The sequence below is a fragment of the Chamaea fasciata genome, unplaced genomic scaffold (genome assembly GCF_029207755.1).
Source record: "Chamaea fasciata isolate MVZ Bird 193981 ecotype frontalis unplaced genomic scaffold, bChaFas1.0.hap1 SCAF_2, whole genome shotgun sequence".
Classification (NCBI taxonomy): domain Eukaryota; kingdom Metazoa; phylum Chordata; class Aves; order Passeriformes; family Sylviidae; genus Chamaea; species Chamaea fasciata.
In genome coordinates, this window is record NW_027094087.1 from 114,449,921 (window position 1) to 114,465,705 (window position 15,785).

Consider the following 15,785-nt stretch of genomic DNA (forward strand, 5'->3'; position numbering starts at 1 on the left):
TCAAACTGCAGTTGTCACTCGTCGTTCTGCCAGGCTCTGGTGGCCACCAGCTGGAACTCAGCGGTCCCAGAACCGAAGGAGGACTGGGAGCCTGGAAATAACCTGGCTCAATCACCGAGAAACTCCTCCCACTTGGCAGAACCTACAGGAAAATCAGTTTTTTACCAAACTAGCTCCTGCTGCACCCAAAGCCAGGCAGTTGGTGATGCAGGAGGAAGTGGGCTGGGGATAACAGCAGGCCCAGTCCCAAAATCCCATTCCAAGGCCTCAAATCCAGCTCGTCTGGGATAGGGAGGAAGCTGCAGAGCACATCAGAACAACTCAGACTAAGAGATGAGGATTAAAGAACTCAAACTACAAGCACAGTCCATGAGAATCAAGCAGAGCTGTGTTCACACATCAGTGATTCGCAGACCTCGCTGGTTTTCAATTAAAAACTCCAAATTAGCTGTTACGCCTCCAACTTTTACTTTCATACTTTTAAGTCTGTTTCAATGTATCTGATATTTACATATTATAGTATAATTATACCTACCATACCATGGCTTGGAGTAGGTTAATTGCATAGGAAGACTTACTACGTTTACATTTTTTCGTTTGTTGGGTTTTTTTTTTTCTTAAATTACTCCTTTTTTTTTCCTTCTTTTCCTTTTTTTTTTTTTTTTATCCTTTTTAAAAAGCACAGTAAAGAGTCTGAGGACAAATTATTCAACTGTTTATCATACATAAGACTGCATGACTATAATACAAAGGGCTTGTCTTTTCATTTAACGTTACAATATACACAGCAAGTCCGGACTAGATCTTACAATCTGAACACAGGTATTTAACCTTTTCCATGCTGTTTATGTTTACAATGCACAGAAGTCCTGTAACCAAACTGTGTAGTAAAGCACACAAAACTGGACTGTAACATAACACAGTATGCAGAAGCACTGGATTTTATGATTTTTTGTGGGTTTTTTTTGTTTTTTTTTTTCTTCTTGATGTAGAGGTTGTTTCTTTGAACTGCTTTAGGTTTGGTGAGGGGTTTTTGTTTTTTTGATTTTTTGGCGCGTACGGTGTTACCCAGATTCCATGGTACCCTTATATTCCTAGACAGCAGTAAGAACTGGATTCCTTTTTTTTTTTAATATTGCTAAACTCAGCATATCCTTTTCTAAGGTGACAGCCTTCCAAATCCTGTAAACTTCTCTGAATTACTGAGCTTCAAAAGAAAACCAAGGGAAAAAAAAAAAGAGGGGGGGAAAAAAATCCGCTTTCATCCACAGGGTTGATGTGTCGGTACACAAAGAAATATTTGATTACGAAAACCATGATTTACAAAGAAATGCTAATCCCAAGGATTCGTTCCCATTCGTTTACATGGTAGTCAGCTGCTGTGTTGCCACTGTGAGTATAAAAAATTCCACCTTTTTGACTGAAAAAAACGACTTGGCCGCATGGAATTGACCACCTGCTGCTAAAATTAACTTTTTTTTCCAAGGGCTTACTGGCAGAGGTAGATCACTGCTTCGGTAAGAGAGGATGGGCAACACTGTTCACCTGGGATGATGGGCAAGCAAGGAACTCACCTTCATTCTTTCACCAAGGTTTTTTGTTGGTTTTTTTTTTTTTTTCACGCAGCTTTTCTTCTTCTTTTTTTTTTTTTTCCCTTTTCCCACAAAAAAAAAAAAACCCAAAATAAAATCTCTTGGATGGGCCCATAAATTTTGCAACTGCCAAGCTGACTGTGTTATATTAAGGCAGCGTTACCCAGAAATTAGGCACCTGTTAAATACAGCCTGCTAACCTCAGGTCTCCCGTGAGGGTTTTGCTTTACTCAGCCTATTATTATTTTTTTTTTCTTTTTTTGGACCTGTTCATGCAATCAAGGTCTTTGCCTTCAAGTTTACAATTATGTTAATAAGGAATACAAGAATCAACTGCTGGTTTCATAGCTTCTGGATCTAGTGTCCCTTTTAACCTTCAGAAGCCTGAACACATTGATAATGTAACGGATGTTATAGTCTCCAAGTAGATGTCAATCTATTATCTTCAGTACACAGATTGCTGTAAATGTATTGGCTATGAATTCAACAACAGTTCCAGTTTTGTTTAAGCAATAGTACAGCCATAATTTTTCAACTGACATTTAAAAATGGTCTAGTTACACCTTGTGTCAAAGTGCAGAACTGCTACATTATTGGTTACAGACATCTATGTGCTATAAAAACAGCTTTGGTACAATAAATTATCAAAAAAGAAAATAAATTTTTGTAAAATTCACAGCATAATTGTGAGGCAAAAAAGCAGTCACATAAAATTCTGCATTTTTTTTTTTTTTAAAAATGTTCAGGATGAACAGAAGACGTCTTTGTGCAGAAGTAATGGTGGAGAAAACCACGTGCCGAGAAAAAAGCAAAAGAAAAAAGTAAAAAGCAGGAAGGGACACAGTTGTAGCTATTTCCATCAAACGCAAACCACTACTCCTGTGACCTTCAACCAATAAGGAAAGTCAACTTTATGACACACGCAAAGTGACCTTGCAATACCTTACAATAAGTGGGTCACAAAAGTCTATTTTAAAAGAAAGGCCTCTTGAATTACCCATTCTCTGTGTTTTCAGCATTAAGGACTGTCTGCAAAAGCATGTCCAAAAGTGATTGCATCTGAAATGGTAGGCTCTTCTAACTTAAGAGTCCAAATCCATAAGGCCAAAGGTTATCCCAAAGACCACCACTTAGACCTCCCCAGGACTGGCCAGGACCGACCCGTTGATTGCTTCTCAGTGCACCTCAGTTATGAAACCAGTCAGATTTCCATCCTAACTGCCCGTGGGCTCCAAAAGGTGGCACCCACAGAATTCCCATCACAATTGCTGCTTTGATCCTCAGTAGATTCAGAAAAGGAGAGTTCTGCTCACCGCCACTTCGCATGCTCAATGTGCCTCACAAACTCCGTCACAACCGTCCCTTTTTACAGCTGAAGAATAATATATTTGTGTAATCTGAAGGTCCCTCTTTCTTACAGTACTGCATTTCTGTGCCCATGGTTGTTTGGGGAACTAAAAAAAATATATATATTACTCACTCCCCCTCCCACCCAAAAAACTTCAAAGGGCCTTTTTTTAGAAATCATGTGCAATGCCTTTTAAAAAGAAACTAGTTTGCAACTATGACTAACATTTGAACAATAACCCCTGTCGAATGAGAGCAAAAAAAAAAAAAAATTAAAATTTAAGAATTAAAAAATCAAAACCCCTCCCCAAAAGAACCAAACTATGACTAGGTTGTGGCAAGTTAAAATGGGGGAAGCAAAAGGCGAACACCACTAAGCTATCCGTTAAGGTGGGTCCAGACATGGCTCTTAAAAAAAAAACCAACCAAAAAAACCTCCCCCCAGCAAAAAACCAACCAAAAAAAAAAAAAACTTCATTGTCCCTTTGCAATCTTTTCAAGTTTAAAAAAATAGTCAACTTTGCCCTCCTGTAGCGGTTCAGGGAGTTTATCTCCTTCTGATTCAAGCAGCTTTGCACTTTGTTTTTTTTTTTTTTTTTTTTGGAAAAACACCACTTCTATAAAAACACACAAGAAACAAACTTAGTTTCAGTTTAGTCACGAGCTAGCCACAGGACTTTGCTGAACACAAACTCCTGTCATGGGAGACTCTTCTCTATCAATGCCTTGCCTCATGGCAAGGTGTCCTTCAGTCATGTAATGAGCAGGACCTGTATTAGCAGAAAACTGGTACGTGGGATGTCCAGCTATGCCAGTTTCTTGGCGCGGATTAGAGTAGACTGTTAAATTCATGTCCATAGCTCCGTTCTGTCCAAAGTCCAAGGTATTAGCAGCCACTGGGCGGTTCTGATAGGCCTGATTGCCTTGGTTACCAGTAGAGGAGGAAGATGTAGAGGAAGAAGTAGTTGAGGAAGACAGGGATGTCATGGAGTGGTGACTGTGGCCCACCTCCATAGAATCCTGGGTGGAGGAGCTGTTTGTTGGAGAATTGTAGACTCTCGGCCTGGTCCGGCTGCCCAAGGCTTGCTGTCCATGGTGGTGGTGGTGGTGGTGGTGATGGTGGTGGTGGTGGGAGCTGTTGCCGTGGTGATGGTGTAATGCGTTCTGTTGCTGAGGGTTGACATGGAAGGTGGTTTCCTGAACCGGGTGGTTCTCCACCGTGACCTGGGTGGGAGCTTCGGTGGCCGTCCAACCGATGGGAGGAGGGAACTGCTGCCGAACCTGCAAAGTTCAAATTCAAACGCTGACTCGGAGCTGCCATTTCACCCAGTCACAGGATCATAAAGCTTGGAACAAGACCCCCAAGACCATCCAACCTCCGAGCACCTAGTGGACCGAGTGTCACATCCAGTCCGTTCGTGAACAACACACGAGAGATTAGTTATTTGTATTCATGCCAATTTTAAAAACATTAACCAACTTCTCCCTCTGACCTGTGCTGCCTTGCTGAGGCTGGGTGTCTGTGAGACCTCAGCACTGAAGGTCCACCTTACACAAGGTGCTCTGCCTGTTCATTCTGTCCCTGCTGTAGGTTCGAACTGAAGTCCCAGGCTCTCCCACCTTGGTGATGAGGCTGGCCAAGCAGCCCAGGCACCTGGAGGTGCAGATCCTGGCAGACCAGCATGGCAATGCCATCCCCCTCGTTAACCAAGCCTTGCGGTTGCACAATTATTTTAGAAAGGCAGGCCATGTACTTAAGAACAATTTCCAATACTTCTCTATCTTGAACAATACATGAGAGATTAGGTTATTTGTATTTATGCCCATTTTTAAAAATGTTAACCAAGCCTCGCAGTCGCACAATTATTCTAGAAATGCAGGCATGTACTTAAGAATAATTTCCAATACTTTCCTATATATACCTTAGGAAAAATGAATGCACACCCTGGATGTTATTTTCTAACAGTTAAAGGAAGTCTGATAAGTGACTTTGCTGTCTAACCTACAGGAGCAGCTTTATATTATAGTAATAATAACAGCATTTGTACAACACTTAGAAAAAATAAAGCCCTGACCTCTGGCTGAGGAACCTGGAGAATAAGCAGAACGAATGAAATTAAAATGTTGTAGCTCATACCTTTGAAAGGTGCCAACAGCATTAGAGGAACCTCTGGAACAACACAGCTGATTAAAGGCTACCGAAAGAGCAAAGTCTATCTACACACCAATTAATGTCTACATGGGGGAGAATTACAGCTCTATCTGTTCTGCCCTAAGCTGTCGTGCATTACCTGTGGGCTGTGTGTTTCACAGTCCATAGCTTGAACAGCAGCAGTGAAGTGCCCACCGCTGTGTCGATGCTGGTGTGTGGGGTCTGACCGCGCCCTTCCACTGTTGCTCGTGCCAGAAGATCCACCTGGAAAACCCCAACGTGCTCAGTGACTAAAGGGACACACATTTCACAGCTATGAAACAACGGCAGCATAAAGATTTATCAAGTGCTTCAAGGGAAAAGTATGAGATCAGTGTTGGTCACTCACATTTTTGCTCATCTAGTTGGGTTTTTGGGGGCTTTTCTGTTTACCTGTTCCAGCTGATTAAAATAATTGTTTAGTGATCATGATTGATAATTTCTGACAGTATGGAAAAAGAAAATTAACATTTCACAGAATCATGGAATATTCTCAGTTGGAAGGATCCAGTCCAACTGCACAGACACCCCCAGCAATCCCAGCCTGGGCATCCCTGGCAGCGCTGTCCAAAGCCTCCTGGAGCTCTGGCAGTGCCCATTCCCTGGAGAGATCGTTCAGTGCCCTATATGAGGAAGCAGAATTTTCTCACCTGTTCATGACCAAAACCCACCTGAGCTTGAAGATGTACTAGAGGTGGTTCCTGAAGACTGTGACTGCTCCATGGCAGGACTCGTGGACACGCTGTTACTCGTGTTGGTACCTTCGTCCGCCGTCTTCTTGAAGAAACTGTGCTGCAGGGCGTAGTAGGGCTGGATCCGTGTCTTGGGGTCATAGTCAAGCATCCTTAAGATGAGGTCTTTGAACTTCAAGTAGTCAGCTACAGTATGACCTGACTCCCCAGCACGGCGCCCACCTGGCCCTCCTGTCTCAACTCCCAGGATATTGTGGAGTTTGCGAGTTCCCGGTGGTTTGTATTCCTGTGGGGAGGGAGGAATGGCGTGGAATCAGTGTGGGAGGTCACGGGGGTGTGTGCACAGATTCCACATCAAAAGTCAAATCAGTGTTTTCTATATTTTTATATGTGTATTATTATCCCAATTGTTTCACCTACCCTTTTTCCATCTTTGGTCTTCTTCAAGTTCCAAGTGCTATCTGGCAACTTCTCGAAGAACTTTCTTGCTTTGGGTGCTTGGTCGAGGATGTGGGTTGGTGGAATCCCCAAAACTTCCACTATTTTATTCATCTGATCCACCTGTCCCAAACATAACGGGTTTGTGAAGGACAAGTGACAGCCAGCCCAGCTGTGGCACGAGTGTCAGCTACTCACACGAGTTCTAAGTTAATTAATTTCAGAAAAATTTAATATGGACACAACAAATTAAGGAGTAAGAGGGAGACGCAGAAAATTATGAACAGGCAACTTTGTGTCCCGACAAAAGCCATGTTATTGATGTTTAATCCTTTCAGAATTCCCAGACTTCCCTAATTCACACATTCCAATTAAACAGATGAAAGTCATGGTGGGGATTAACAACAAAAGAACCCCGATTCCTGGGACACAACTTACCTCATTTGCCCCACTAAAGAGAGGCTCTCCAGTGTGCATCTCGACTAAAATACACCCAAGGGACCACATATCAATTGCAAGGTCATAAGGCATTCCCAGTAGCACCTCTGGTGATCGATAGAAACGACTCTGGATATATTGGTATATCTGCAAGAAAAGCATCTCAAAGTCACCACCACACCCAGCATCCAAAGGGAATGAAAATTCCAAGTCACAAAACACAACTGACATGAATTCCCATTTTGCTGCTGGGAGAGTTGAGGTATCGGGGATAATAAAATCTATACGTTCATTAGAGTAATAAAAGCATCTAAGTGTTAATTTTTAGGAAAATATGATGCTTAGGAAAGAAAAGCAGGAGTCATGTCATGTTTTTGTAATTGTGATTCTTAACATTTCAGAATTATCTTATTATTGAAAAATAATGGATTTGGATAAATAATCCAGATGCTATTTCACCTCCTGGTGTCTTCCTTCAGCCCTTCCTTTTAGTTTATATACCAAGAAGTTCTTTTATTAGTCTAAATCTTGGTCTCATTGCTGCTTTCAATACAATATTCCATATTCTGATCCACTCTTCCTAAATTTATTCTGGAAAAAGAAATGGGGTGCTATTGGCCAGTGCCAACTCCTCAAGAGACAACTGGGGCACTTTTGGTGAAGTTAGACCAATTAAAAAAATAAATTACTTAATTTTTTGTTTTATTTTTTTAGCATGGCAGATTTCTCCAACCAAGTGCTGATACATTCTCCACTGACGCTGCACAAAAACACAGCCAAGGAGAAATAAAAAAACCATGGAAAATTTCTCAGATGGTGGATTTTTATCTACTGGGGCACTAAAAGAAGTGGTGGATTGAAGTGTTCAAAACAAGGTGTGGATGTGACACTTTTGGACTTGGCTTACTGGTGCTGCTGGTTTACGGTTGGACTTGACCTTAAAGATCTTTTCCAACCTTGACAATTCTGGGATTCTGACATTCGTATTTACAGCTCTTGCGGACTGTGGATCTCTATTTAAGATGGAGTTATTGTTTCAAAACCATCACGAGTGAAGTTTCAGTGAGCTGGATGAACACTACGACTTAAAAATCTCGCGTTTTTCACCAGCGCAAACAGAATTTCCGCCGATTTTCCCCCCAAACTCACCCTCTGCCCAAGCTGACACGAACTGCCAAAATCCACAATCTTGATGGCGCTCCTTTTGGGGTTGCAGAGCAGGATGTTCTCTGGTTTTAGGTCACAGTGAATGATGCTCAGCTCGGGGGTGGCCAGGAAGAGCAGGGCCGTGCACATCTGCTGCGCGAACTTGCGCGTCAGGTTGAGGGACACGCCGCGGAAATTGGTGTTCCTCAGCAGGTCGTACAGGTTGTAGGACAGCATCTCAAACACCAAGCACAGGTGGTTCCTGAACATGAAGTGGCGCTTCAAATGCACTGGGGGAAAAGGGGAAATGTCATTAAAACACCCTGAGAACTATGGGTTAATTACAACGCAGCACGTGGGAAGGAGGAGCATCAATAAAATAACAGAGCGGCGTTTTTCTTTCCTGGTTTCGTGAGATTTACAAAAATATTTCTGCCGTGTTTGGAGGACAAGAGGACATTTTCACATCCTCAGGTGCACCTGAGTAAAACCGGAAAATCTTTGTGAAATCTTTTAAATACTTTAATCAATGTGTAGGAAGCTGAGCACTGAGGTAAATAACACCAGGGCTTTTTCCTGGTTTTGTGTTATTTACAAAATATTTCTGCCATGCCTGGAGTAGAGAGGGATATTGTACACATCCCTGGGTGCAAAAACTTGTGAAATCTGTTAAATAATCAATGTGTAGGAAGTTGAGCACTGAGGTAAACAAGAGCATTGGATTTTTTTCCTGGTTCTGAGGTATTTACCAAATATTTCTGCCATTCTCAGAGGACAAGAGGACATTTTCACATCCTCAGGTGCACCTCGGTAAAGCTGAATTAACCAAAGACTTCCGAAGGGATATATTATCAAAATGAGTTATCACTCCCTTACATTTACAGAGGAAATATTTAATTGTGAGAATCATTTAAAATACACCATGACATCATGGCAATTTATAAGCTGATTACTTCAATTAATAAAATGATCAATGTCCCCAAGGAATTGTATTCATTTCCTTCAGGCACAATCTCAGTTTATGAAAGGAACCAATCTAAGCTTTTTTTTTTTTTCCTTTCCATTAAATAAGTGAAATATTCATCAGATTCCTCTGTTCAGAGGCCAGCAGGGTTTGCCATTGTCAAACCTTCACGGTGCCACAGAACTGAAATAGGAAAAAGCAACATACTCCCCTTTCTGGCCTAACAAAACCTTGAATACGAGCACCATGAGAATTCAGACTTTCAATTAAGGTGGATTTTTGGTCAGCTTGGTGTCCATGGATTTGTTTTCTCCATTATCCCAGAGCAGCTCCTTCTGTGTCCTTTACAACTCACCTGAGATGGCACATTTTGCTCCCACCCTGATGTCATTTCCTGCCCCACATCCTTCTCCAAACTCCTGTTCTCTCACTTTTGGAATTCTCCTCCCACCATTCCATGTCCTGCTGGGCTTCCTACGCTTAATTCCAACTCCTCCCCACACTTCCTGAGCTCGCTGGACCCACCAAATATCATCACAAGTATTCCAAAATAGATTTGGAAATCAGCTGCAAGCAGCCTGAGCTCTACAGCAAGCTCTAAACCATTCATAATAAAATAAAAAGGGGAGGAATTAATTCAATACCTATGTAGTATTTCATCTCAGTGTCATGTTTGTTCATCAGCTCGAGCAGTCTCACTTCAATCTGGGCCTGGTTTAGGAAAGCCTTCTTGTTTTTGATGATTTTGATGGCCACCCACTCCTGCTCCACTCGGTCATAAGCCTTCACAACCTGCAAGAGAAGCCAAATCCATCAGCAAAATCCAATTTTCAAAACCTACCCAAACTCCCTTTTTCACCTTTCTGAATCCAGAATTCTCCTTTTTAATTCTATTTGTTCTGATGATACAACAATAAAGCTACAACTGTTTACTGCAGTGATGTCACTTCATATGCAAATAAAATTATCTAATCCAACACTGTGAAAAGACTGGTAGATCTGAGAAAAACTAAAAAAAACAAAATAAAAGCTCCATCCTCCTTCCAGCTTTGGCTAAAGCTGCAACAAGTCAAAAGAAATGACATTTCTGATGACATTTGCTAATGACATTTATAAGAGGTAATATCTAGCACTAATGATTGTTTTAATTTAAAAAACCCAAATCAAACTAAAAACCTAACACAACCTAAAAACCTATCTCAAACCAAAACCAAACTCAAGTTAAGAATGTGATCTGATGGCACAAGGTGGAGGATTTCCCATTGTAAAATGCAACAGACACAGCAATATATTCAAATGCTTTCTGAAGTAACACGAAATAGCACAAAATCTGAGTGTTTGAACAGGCACTCAGGATAACAGCAGTGAGAAAAAAAGAGTTTTAATTTCAAAACGAAGCAGCAACAGCACTTCAACTTAAATACAGCTGTGATCCACAGAAATTAAATAAACAGCGAAGGAGCCATTACCTGTCCAAAGGATCCTTTGCCTATTAAAGAGTCGATCTCATAGCGGTCCATCCACTTCTCCCCATTTTTCACGATGTAGTCGTAGTTGTCATCATCATACCCATCATTGTAAACCTTCCTCTCCTTTTTGTGACTGGAATCATCTCCCTGGCCCTGCTGATGCCGCCGTTTTTTTTTTGCATAGTAAACCTGGAGGGGAAAAGGAGCTTCCTTGAGAGCCCTGCTTAGAAGTGCAGCTCAAGGAAAGAGGAAAATCAACTTTTGCTCAGCATCCTGTGGGTTTTAAAGCGCAACTTCTACAAGCGGAAAATCAAGAAATCCTCTCCTCCTACCGCTGGGTTTGAAGAAAACTGAAACAGGAAAAAACATTTCAGAGAAAAAAGCAACACGCTGCCCTTTCTGGCGCAATGAAATCTTGATTATGAGCATCGTTGCCTTGTTTGAATTCCAAAGGAAAAGTCTTGAATAACTGAAGAACTGGGAAAGCAGAGCTAAAGAAAAAGTGTACTAACACTAATAAATAATAGTAATAACACTGATAAATGTACTAACACTAATAAATAACAGCAATAACTCTGATAAATGTACTAATACTAGTAAGTAATAATAACAACACTGATAAATGTAGTAACACTGATCTCAGGTGCCAAAGGAACAGAAACATCCCAGCACACTGTGCACATAGCAAAATTCCAAATGCTAGCTAGCCTGGAAACAAGAATTATTACTTGATCTTCCCACAAGACTGGGAAAGAATTCCAAGGAAGTCATTAATCACCATAAAAATCCCTTCACATTCCCTTGACCTGTCAAAGTTTGAAACTAACTGATGCTTTCCTGTATTAACCCGAACAACTTTATATTTCCCATTTGTCAATAACATTTAATTCAATAATTTAGGGAAAACACAACAGCATTTTCCTTGAAAGCTCTTGGAAATATTAAAAAAGTTTTATTGAGCTCAAAATGTGCTTGTGCCACTCGTGTCTCCTTGTCCTGCAAGCTCAACATTTGTTTATAAAACAAGAGAAAATAAACCCCAGGATAAAAGATTTCCTGTGTGCTGGACAGAAAGCAGGACCATGACAGCCATGACCTCAAACAAGACATGAACAACTGAGAGAAAACTTGATTTTTTTTTTGGATCTCCTGATGAGATTATTCGTAGAAAATCCATTTAAATCATGTGTTGTAACAAACATCAGTGCACATTAAAGACAGCTGCAGCCATTACCTCATTAATATGCTTGTATGTTTTGATCAAATCTACGGAGAGTTTCCTCAACGGAGCAGTGGCTGGATCACGAAAAGTTTGGGGCATCCGCCTCTGGAATGGGAAAATGGCAGAAATTAGAACAAAAATAGGAATTTAATGGTATAGTTACTACATCAGATTGTGAAATTCCTCACAGAAATGAGGTATTTAAATATAAAAGGTTTTTTTAACTGACAGTAAAAAAAAAACATACCCAGTTTAGTTACTTTTTAAACTATTAATAATTTTTAATATATTAAGAATTTTTCAAAAAGGAGTAAATTCCAAGATTCCTACCTCTCCTCCCACTACAACCTTGACAACAAAGACTCTCCTCCATCACTGCTCTCCCTCGGGACTGACACATGAACTGTCACCATATTTAAGGTACAGCTCCAAAGGAAGTTCACAGGAAGTTCCTTTGGAAGTTCACAGGGACTCCTGGAGAACTGGGCCAGTTCACCACATTCAACTGAATTAAATTCCAAATAAAACCCAAAATCTCCAAATAAAACCAAACCATCTCCAAAGGCTGTGCCCAGCACTGCAGGACAAGCTCTGGGAATTCTGTCCCACCCAGCCAGAGTCTGATGGCGACTTTGGGGAGTGGCTGATCCCTCATCCTGCTCCTCCCTCCATCCCTGCACACAGGTGGCTCTGGAATATCCGCAGGGAGACACTCCCCAGCCTCTCCGGGCTCTGCTCAGGGCTGGACACTGCCCAGGGCACAAGTTGTGCCTCCTGTGCAGGGGAATTGCTGGGCTCAGCCCCTGCCCGGGGCTCTGGGGCCATTGCTGGGCCTGGAGCAGAGCCTGGGGCTGCTCTGCCCTCCCTGCACAGGGGACAGACATGGGGACACCCAGGGACACCCAGGGACACTGATGTCCCCTCTCCCTGGGGCTCCTCTCCAGGCTGAGCAGCCCCAGCTCCCTCAGCCTCTCCCGGGCACGGAGATGCTCCAGGCCCTTCCTCAGCTCCAGGAGCTCCTGTCCCTGCTGTGCTGAGGATCCAGGGCTGGACACAGCAGCCAGAGGAGCCTCCAGGGCTGGGCAGAGGGGCAGGATCAGCCCTGACCTGCTGGGAACGCTCATCCCAATGCCCTCCAGGAGCCCATTGGCATTCCTGCCCCCAGGACACTCTGCTCAGTGTCCCTCAGGTCCTTCCCCAGAAGGTCACCCCAGCCTGAGCTGCTGCCTGGGGTTGTTCCCCTCCAGGTGAGGGACAGAAAACCTCAGGGTGAGTTTAAGGAATTCCATTGGAGAAAAGCTTGTTCCATGTATGTTTTCCATCAGTATTATTGAATTAATAAATGAATTATTAAATGGAGGTGTCCAAGGAAGGCCTGGAGGTGGCACGCAGGGCTCTGGGCTGGGGACAAGGTGGGCACTGGAATTCATCTTGGAAATCTTCCCCAACCTAGAAGATCCTGGAATTCTGTGATATGAACTTGAAAAAGGAGAATTCACCTTCTGTGACTGAAGAGAGTTTGCCATCACCAAGTCTACCTGCTCTTCTATTTTTTATAGGATAACTTAATACTTATAATGGCTGCTGTACAAACAACTCTTTTTTTTTTCCCCTGAATTACAAAATAAAAAAGAATCACATCAAAGTGACCCCAAAAAAAGGTCTCACAGAAAGAAATTATAGAGAATTTGTGCTTCTGAAACTGGACCTGCACTGAGATACTCGAGGAATCACCCTAGGAAGCCAAACTCTCATTCCTCTCTGGTGTGGGCAGGGGGAAAAGCCATTAATTTTATTTTATTACAAGTACAAACACTTTGTAAACATCAGGAAACTGTTTGAAAGTTTCCTAAACAAACTATCGGACATTTACAAAACATTCTTGTTTCTTCCTTTCATCTGGCGAACAAATGTGGCCCATGAAAGAAACCTAAAGGGGATCTTTTGGTTCTCTCCCTGCAGCAGCAAGTCCTGACCCAGCTGTCATTGTTAAAACATCTTCAAATCCAAATATTCCCTTCAAATTCCTTAATTCTGACTGGAAGAAGGTATTGGAATGTGGGAACATCGGTGGGTTTTGCTGGTGAAAGAATCCAGGATGTGGCAGAGGAATATCGAGAATTTTGGCAGAGCCCAGTCTCTGTCCTGGGCTGGACGACCAGCACAGGGACTTGATTTTGGAGGAAAAAGTCTCAATGTGGAAGAATTCCATAGCTCAGACCAACTATTCCCACAAAAAATTCCTCTAATTTGGAAAGGGAGTTCGTATGACAAGTCTTCACGTTTATTTTCTAATTCGTAAGTCAAATTTGCTTGCTTACTTCAAAAATAAAGATCTAATTTCCACTCTGAAATAAACAGACTGGTGGGAAAAAAAATAGGATCTGATTTATCACCATCCAAAAAATGTAAATCACTGAAACTCTGCAGGCTACTGCAGCCAGTCCCTTATTTAATAACTGTGCATTTTGACAGTCTCACACTCCTGAGCACACTCTTAAACCTGCATGAACTTTTCCACAGGTTCTGTATTGTTCCTCTGGGTTCACAAAGTTTTGGGTTGAATTTTTTTTCCTCACACTTTTATACTGTGGAATTTGTAATATTCCCTTCTTTTTCCAAGAGAGATTTTTTTTTCTCTCTGATGATGGAAGACCACGGAATAAAGTCATTATTTATTTTATACAAGAACACTCTCCAATCCTTTATTGTTGGGGTTACTTTGATTTCTGGCTTGGATTGAAGGAATGATGGGAAGGGAAGGGAAGGGAAGGGAAGGGAAGGGAAGGGAAGGGAAGGGAAGGGAAGGGAAGGGAAGGGAAGGGAAGGGAAGGGAAGGGAAGGGAAGGGAAGGGAAGGGAAGGGAAGGGAAGGGAAGGGAAGGGAAGGGAAGGGAAGGGAAGGGAAGGGAAGGGAAGGGAAGGGAAGGGAAGGGAAGGGAAGGGAAGGGAAGGGAAGGGAAGGGAAGGGAAGGGAAGGGAAGGGAAGGGAAGGGAAGGGAAGGGAAGGGAAGGGAAGGGAAGGGAAGGGAAGGGAAGGGAAGGGAAGGGAAGGGAAGGGAAGGGAAGGGAAGGGAAGGGAAGGGAAGGGAAGGGAAGGGAAGGGAGGGGAGGGGAAGGGAGGGGAAGGGAAGGGAAGGGAAGGGAAGGGAAGGGAAGGGAAGGGAAGGGAAGGGAAGGGAAGGGAAGGGAAGGGAAGGGAAGGGAAGGGAAGGGAAGGGAAGGGAAGGGAAGGGAAGGGAAGGGAAGGGAAGGGAAGGGAAGGGAAGGGAAGGGAAGGGAAGGGAAGGGAAGGGAAGGGAAGGGAAGGGAAGGGAAGGGAAGGGAAGGGAAGGGAAGGGAAGGGAAGGGAAGGGAAGGGAAGGGAAGGGGAAAACTCCCATTTCTCAAGCTTCAGTCTCTATCTGGTGGCCAGACAGCAACACTGCAAGCTCAAATCTCCCTAAAATCAGAAAACGAATCAAAGAGATGCTGCATCTCAGGTCTGAGAGACAAAAAACTACTTTAATTACAATTATAAATTGTAATTAAATAATAAGGAAATACCCACCAAAAAAGGCCCCATTAATGTGTCCTCACACATTGGTGACAAAGCACATTTTATGGGAACTGTGACTTTTAACTCAGGTGTGCTGTTTGAACTCTCAGCCTTTGGGCATGGAGAGCAAACTCCTCTCTTTACAGAGATTTTCTTCTTTTGTCCACACAGATGGCATTGTTCCATTTTTAAATTATTTTTGTTTTGATTATGGAGAACCCTGAGCTGATTATGGGATGCTTTAATTCAGAATCTTTTTTTAAAAAAAGAAAGATCCACCACCATCCACATTTATTAAAAGAAAGAAAAAAAAAAAAAAAGATAAATTCAGGTTGTGTACAACACATGTTCCACTTCACAAACAGAATAAATAATGGAGATTTCATTGTGCCAGGGCAACTTTTAGCAAGAATTCCCAGTGTAAGTGTTTAATTGACCTGCATGGCCACACTGATGGCAGAGACTGCTGAAATTAAACCTTCATTAACGATAATGTTGATCAGGTAGTGGGAATACCTGAATTAAGGGTTTTAAACTACAGCATGAACTTGGCAACGATCTTGACGTGATCAAGAAAATCTCTGGCCAAGATCTGGTCGGTAAAACCTCGAGTTGTGCAGAGCGATCTTAGATAAACAGAGACAGAAAGGTGTGTGAAAGAACAGCCAGCCTGACCTTCCCATTCCAGGTGTTTCATGGAAGCTGAACTGCTGGAATTTGGTACCAAAATCTCACCTCAGCTCCTTTTA

At 42.4% G+C, this 15,785-nt stretch overlaps 1 protein-coding gene across 3 annotated transcripts in view; it reads right to left on the reverse strand.

Moving 5' to 3' along the window:
• Positions 1-366: 366 nt before the first annotated feature.
• Positions 367-15,785, reverse strand: part of DYRK1A (dual specificity tyrosine phosphorylation regulated kinase 1A) — a 71,035-nt gene continuing 55,616 nt past the window's right edge. For all 3 annotated transcript variants that reach the window (XM_066177163.1, XM_066177162.1, XM_066177164.1), the window contains 9 exons: positions 11,512-11,604; positions 10,278-10,466; positions 9,453-9,600; positions 7,848-8,134; positions 6,699-6,845; positions 6,243-6,383; positions 5,802-6,108; positions 5,231-5,355; positions 367-4,220 (listed from right to left, as the gene is read on the reverse strand). In XM_066177163.1, coding sequence (XP_066033260.1) covers positions 3,597-4,220; positions 5,231-5,355; positions 5,802-6,108; positions 6,243-6,383; positions 6,699-6,845; positions 7,848-8,134; positions 9,453-9,600; positions 10,278-10,466; positions 11,512-11,604 — 2,061 coding nt within the window. In that variant the 3' untranslated portion in view covers positions 367-3,596. The remainder of the gene's footprint in view (positions 4,221-5,230; positions 5,356-5,801; positions 6,109-6,242; positions 6,384-6,698; positions 6,846-7,847; positions 8,135-9,452; positions 9,601-10,277; positions 10,467-11,511; positions 11,605-15,785) is intronic.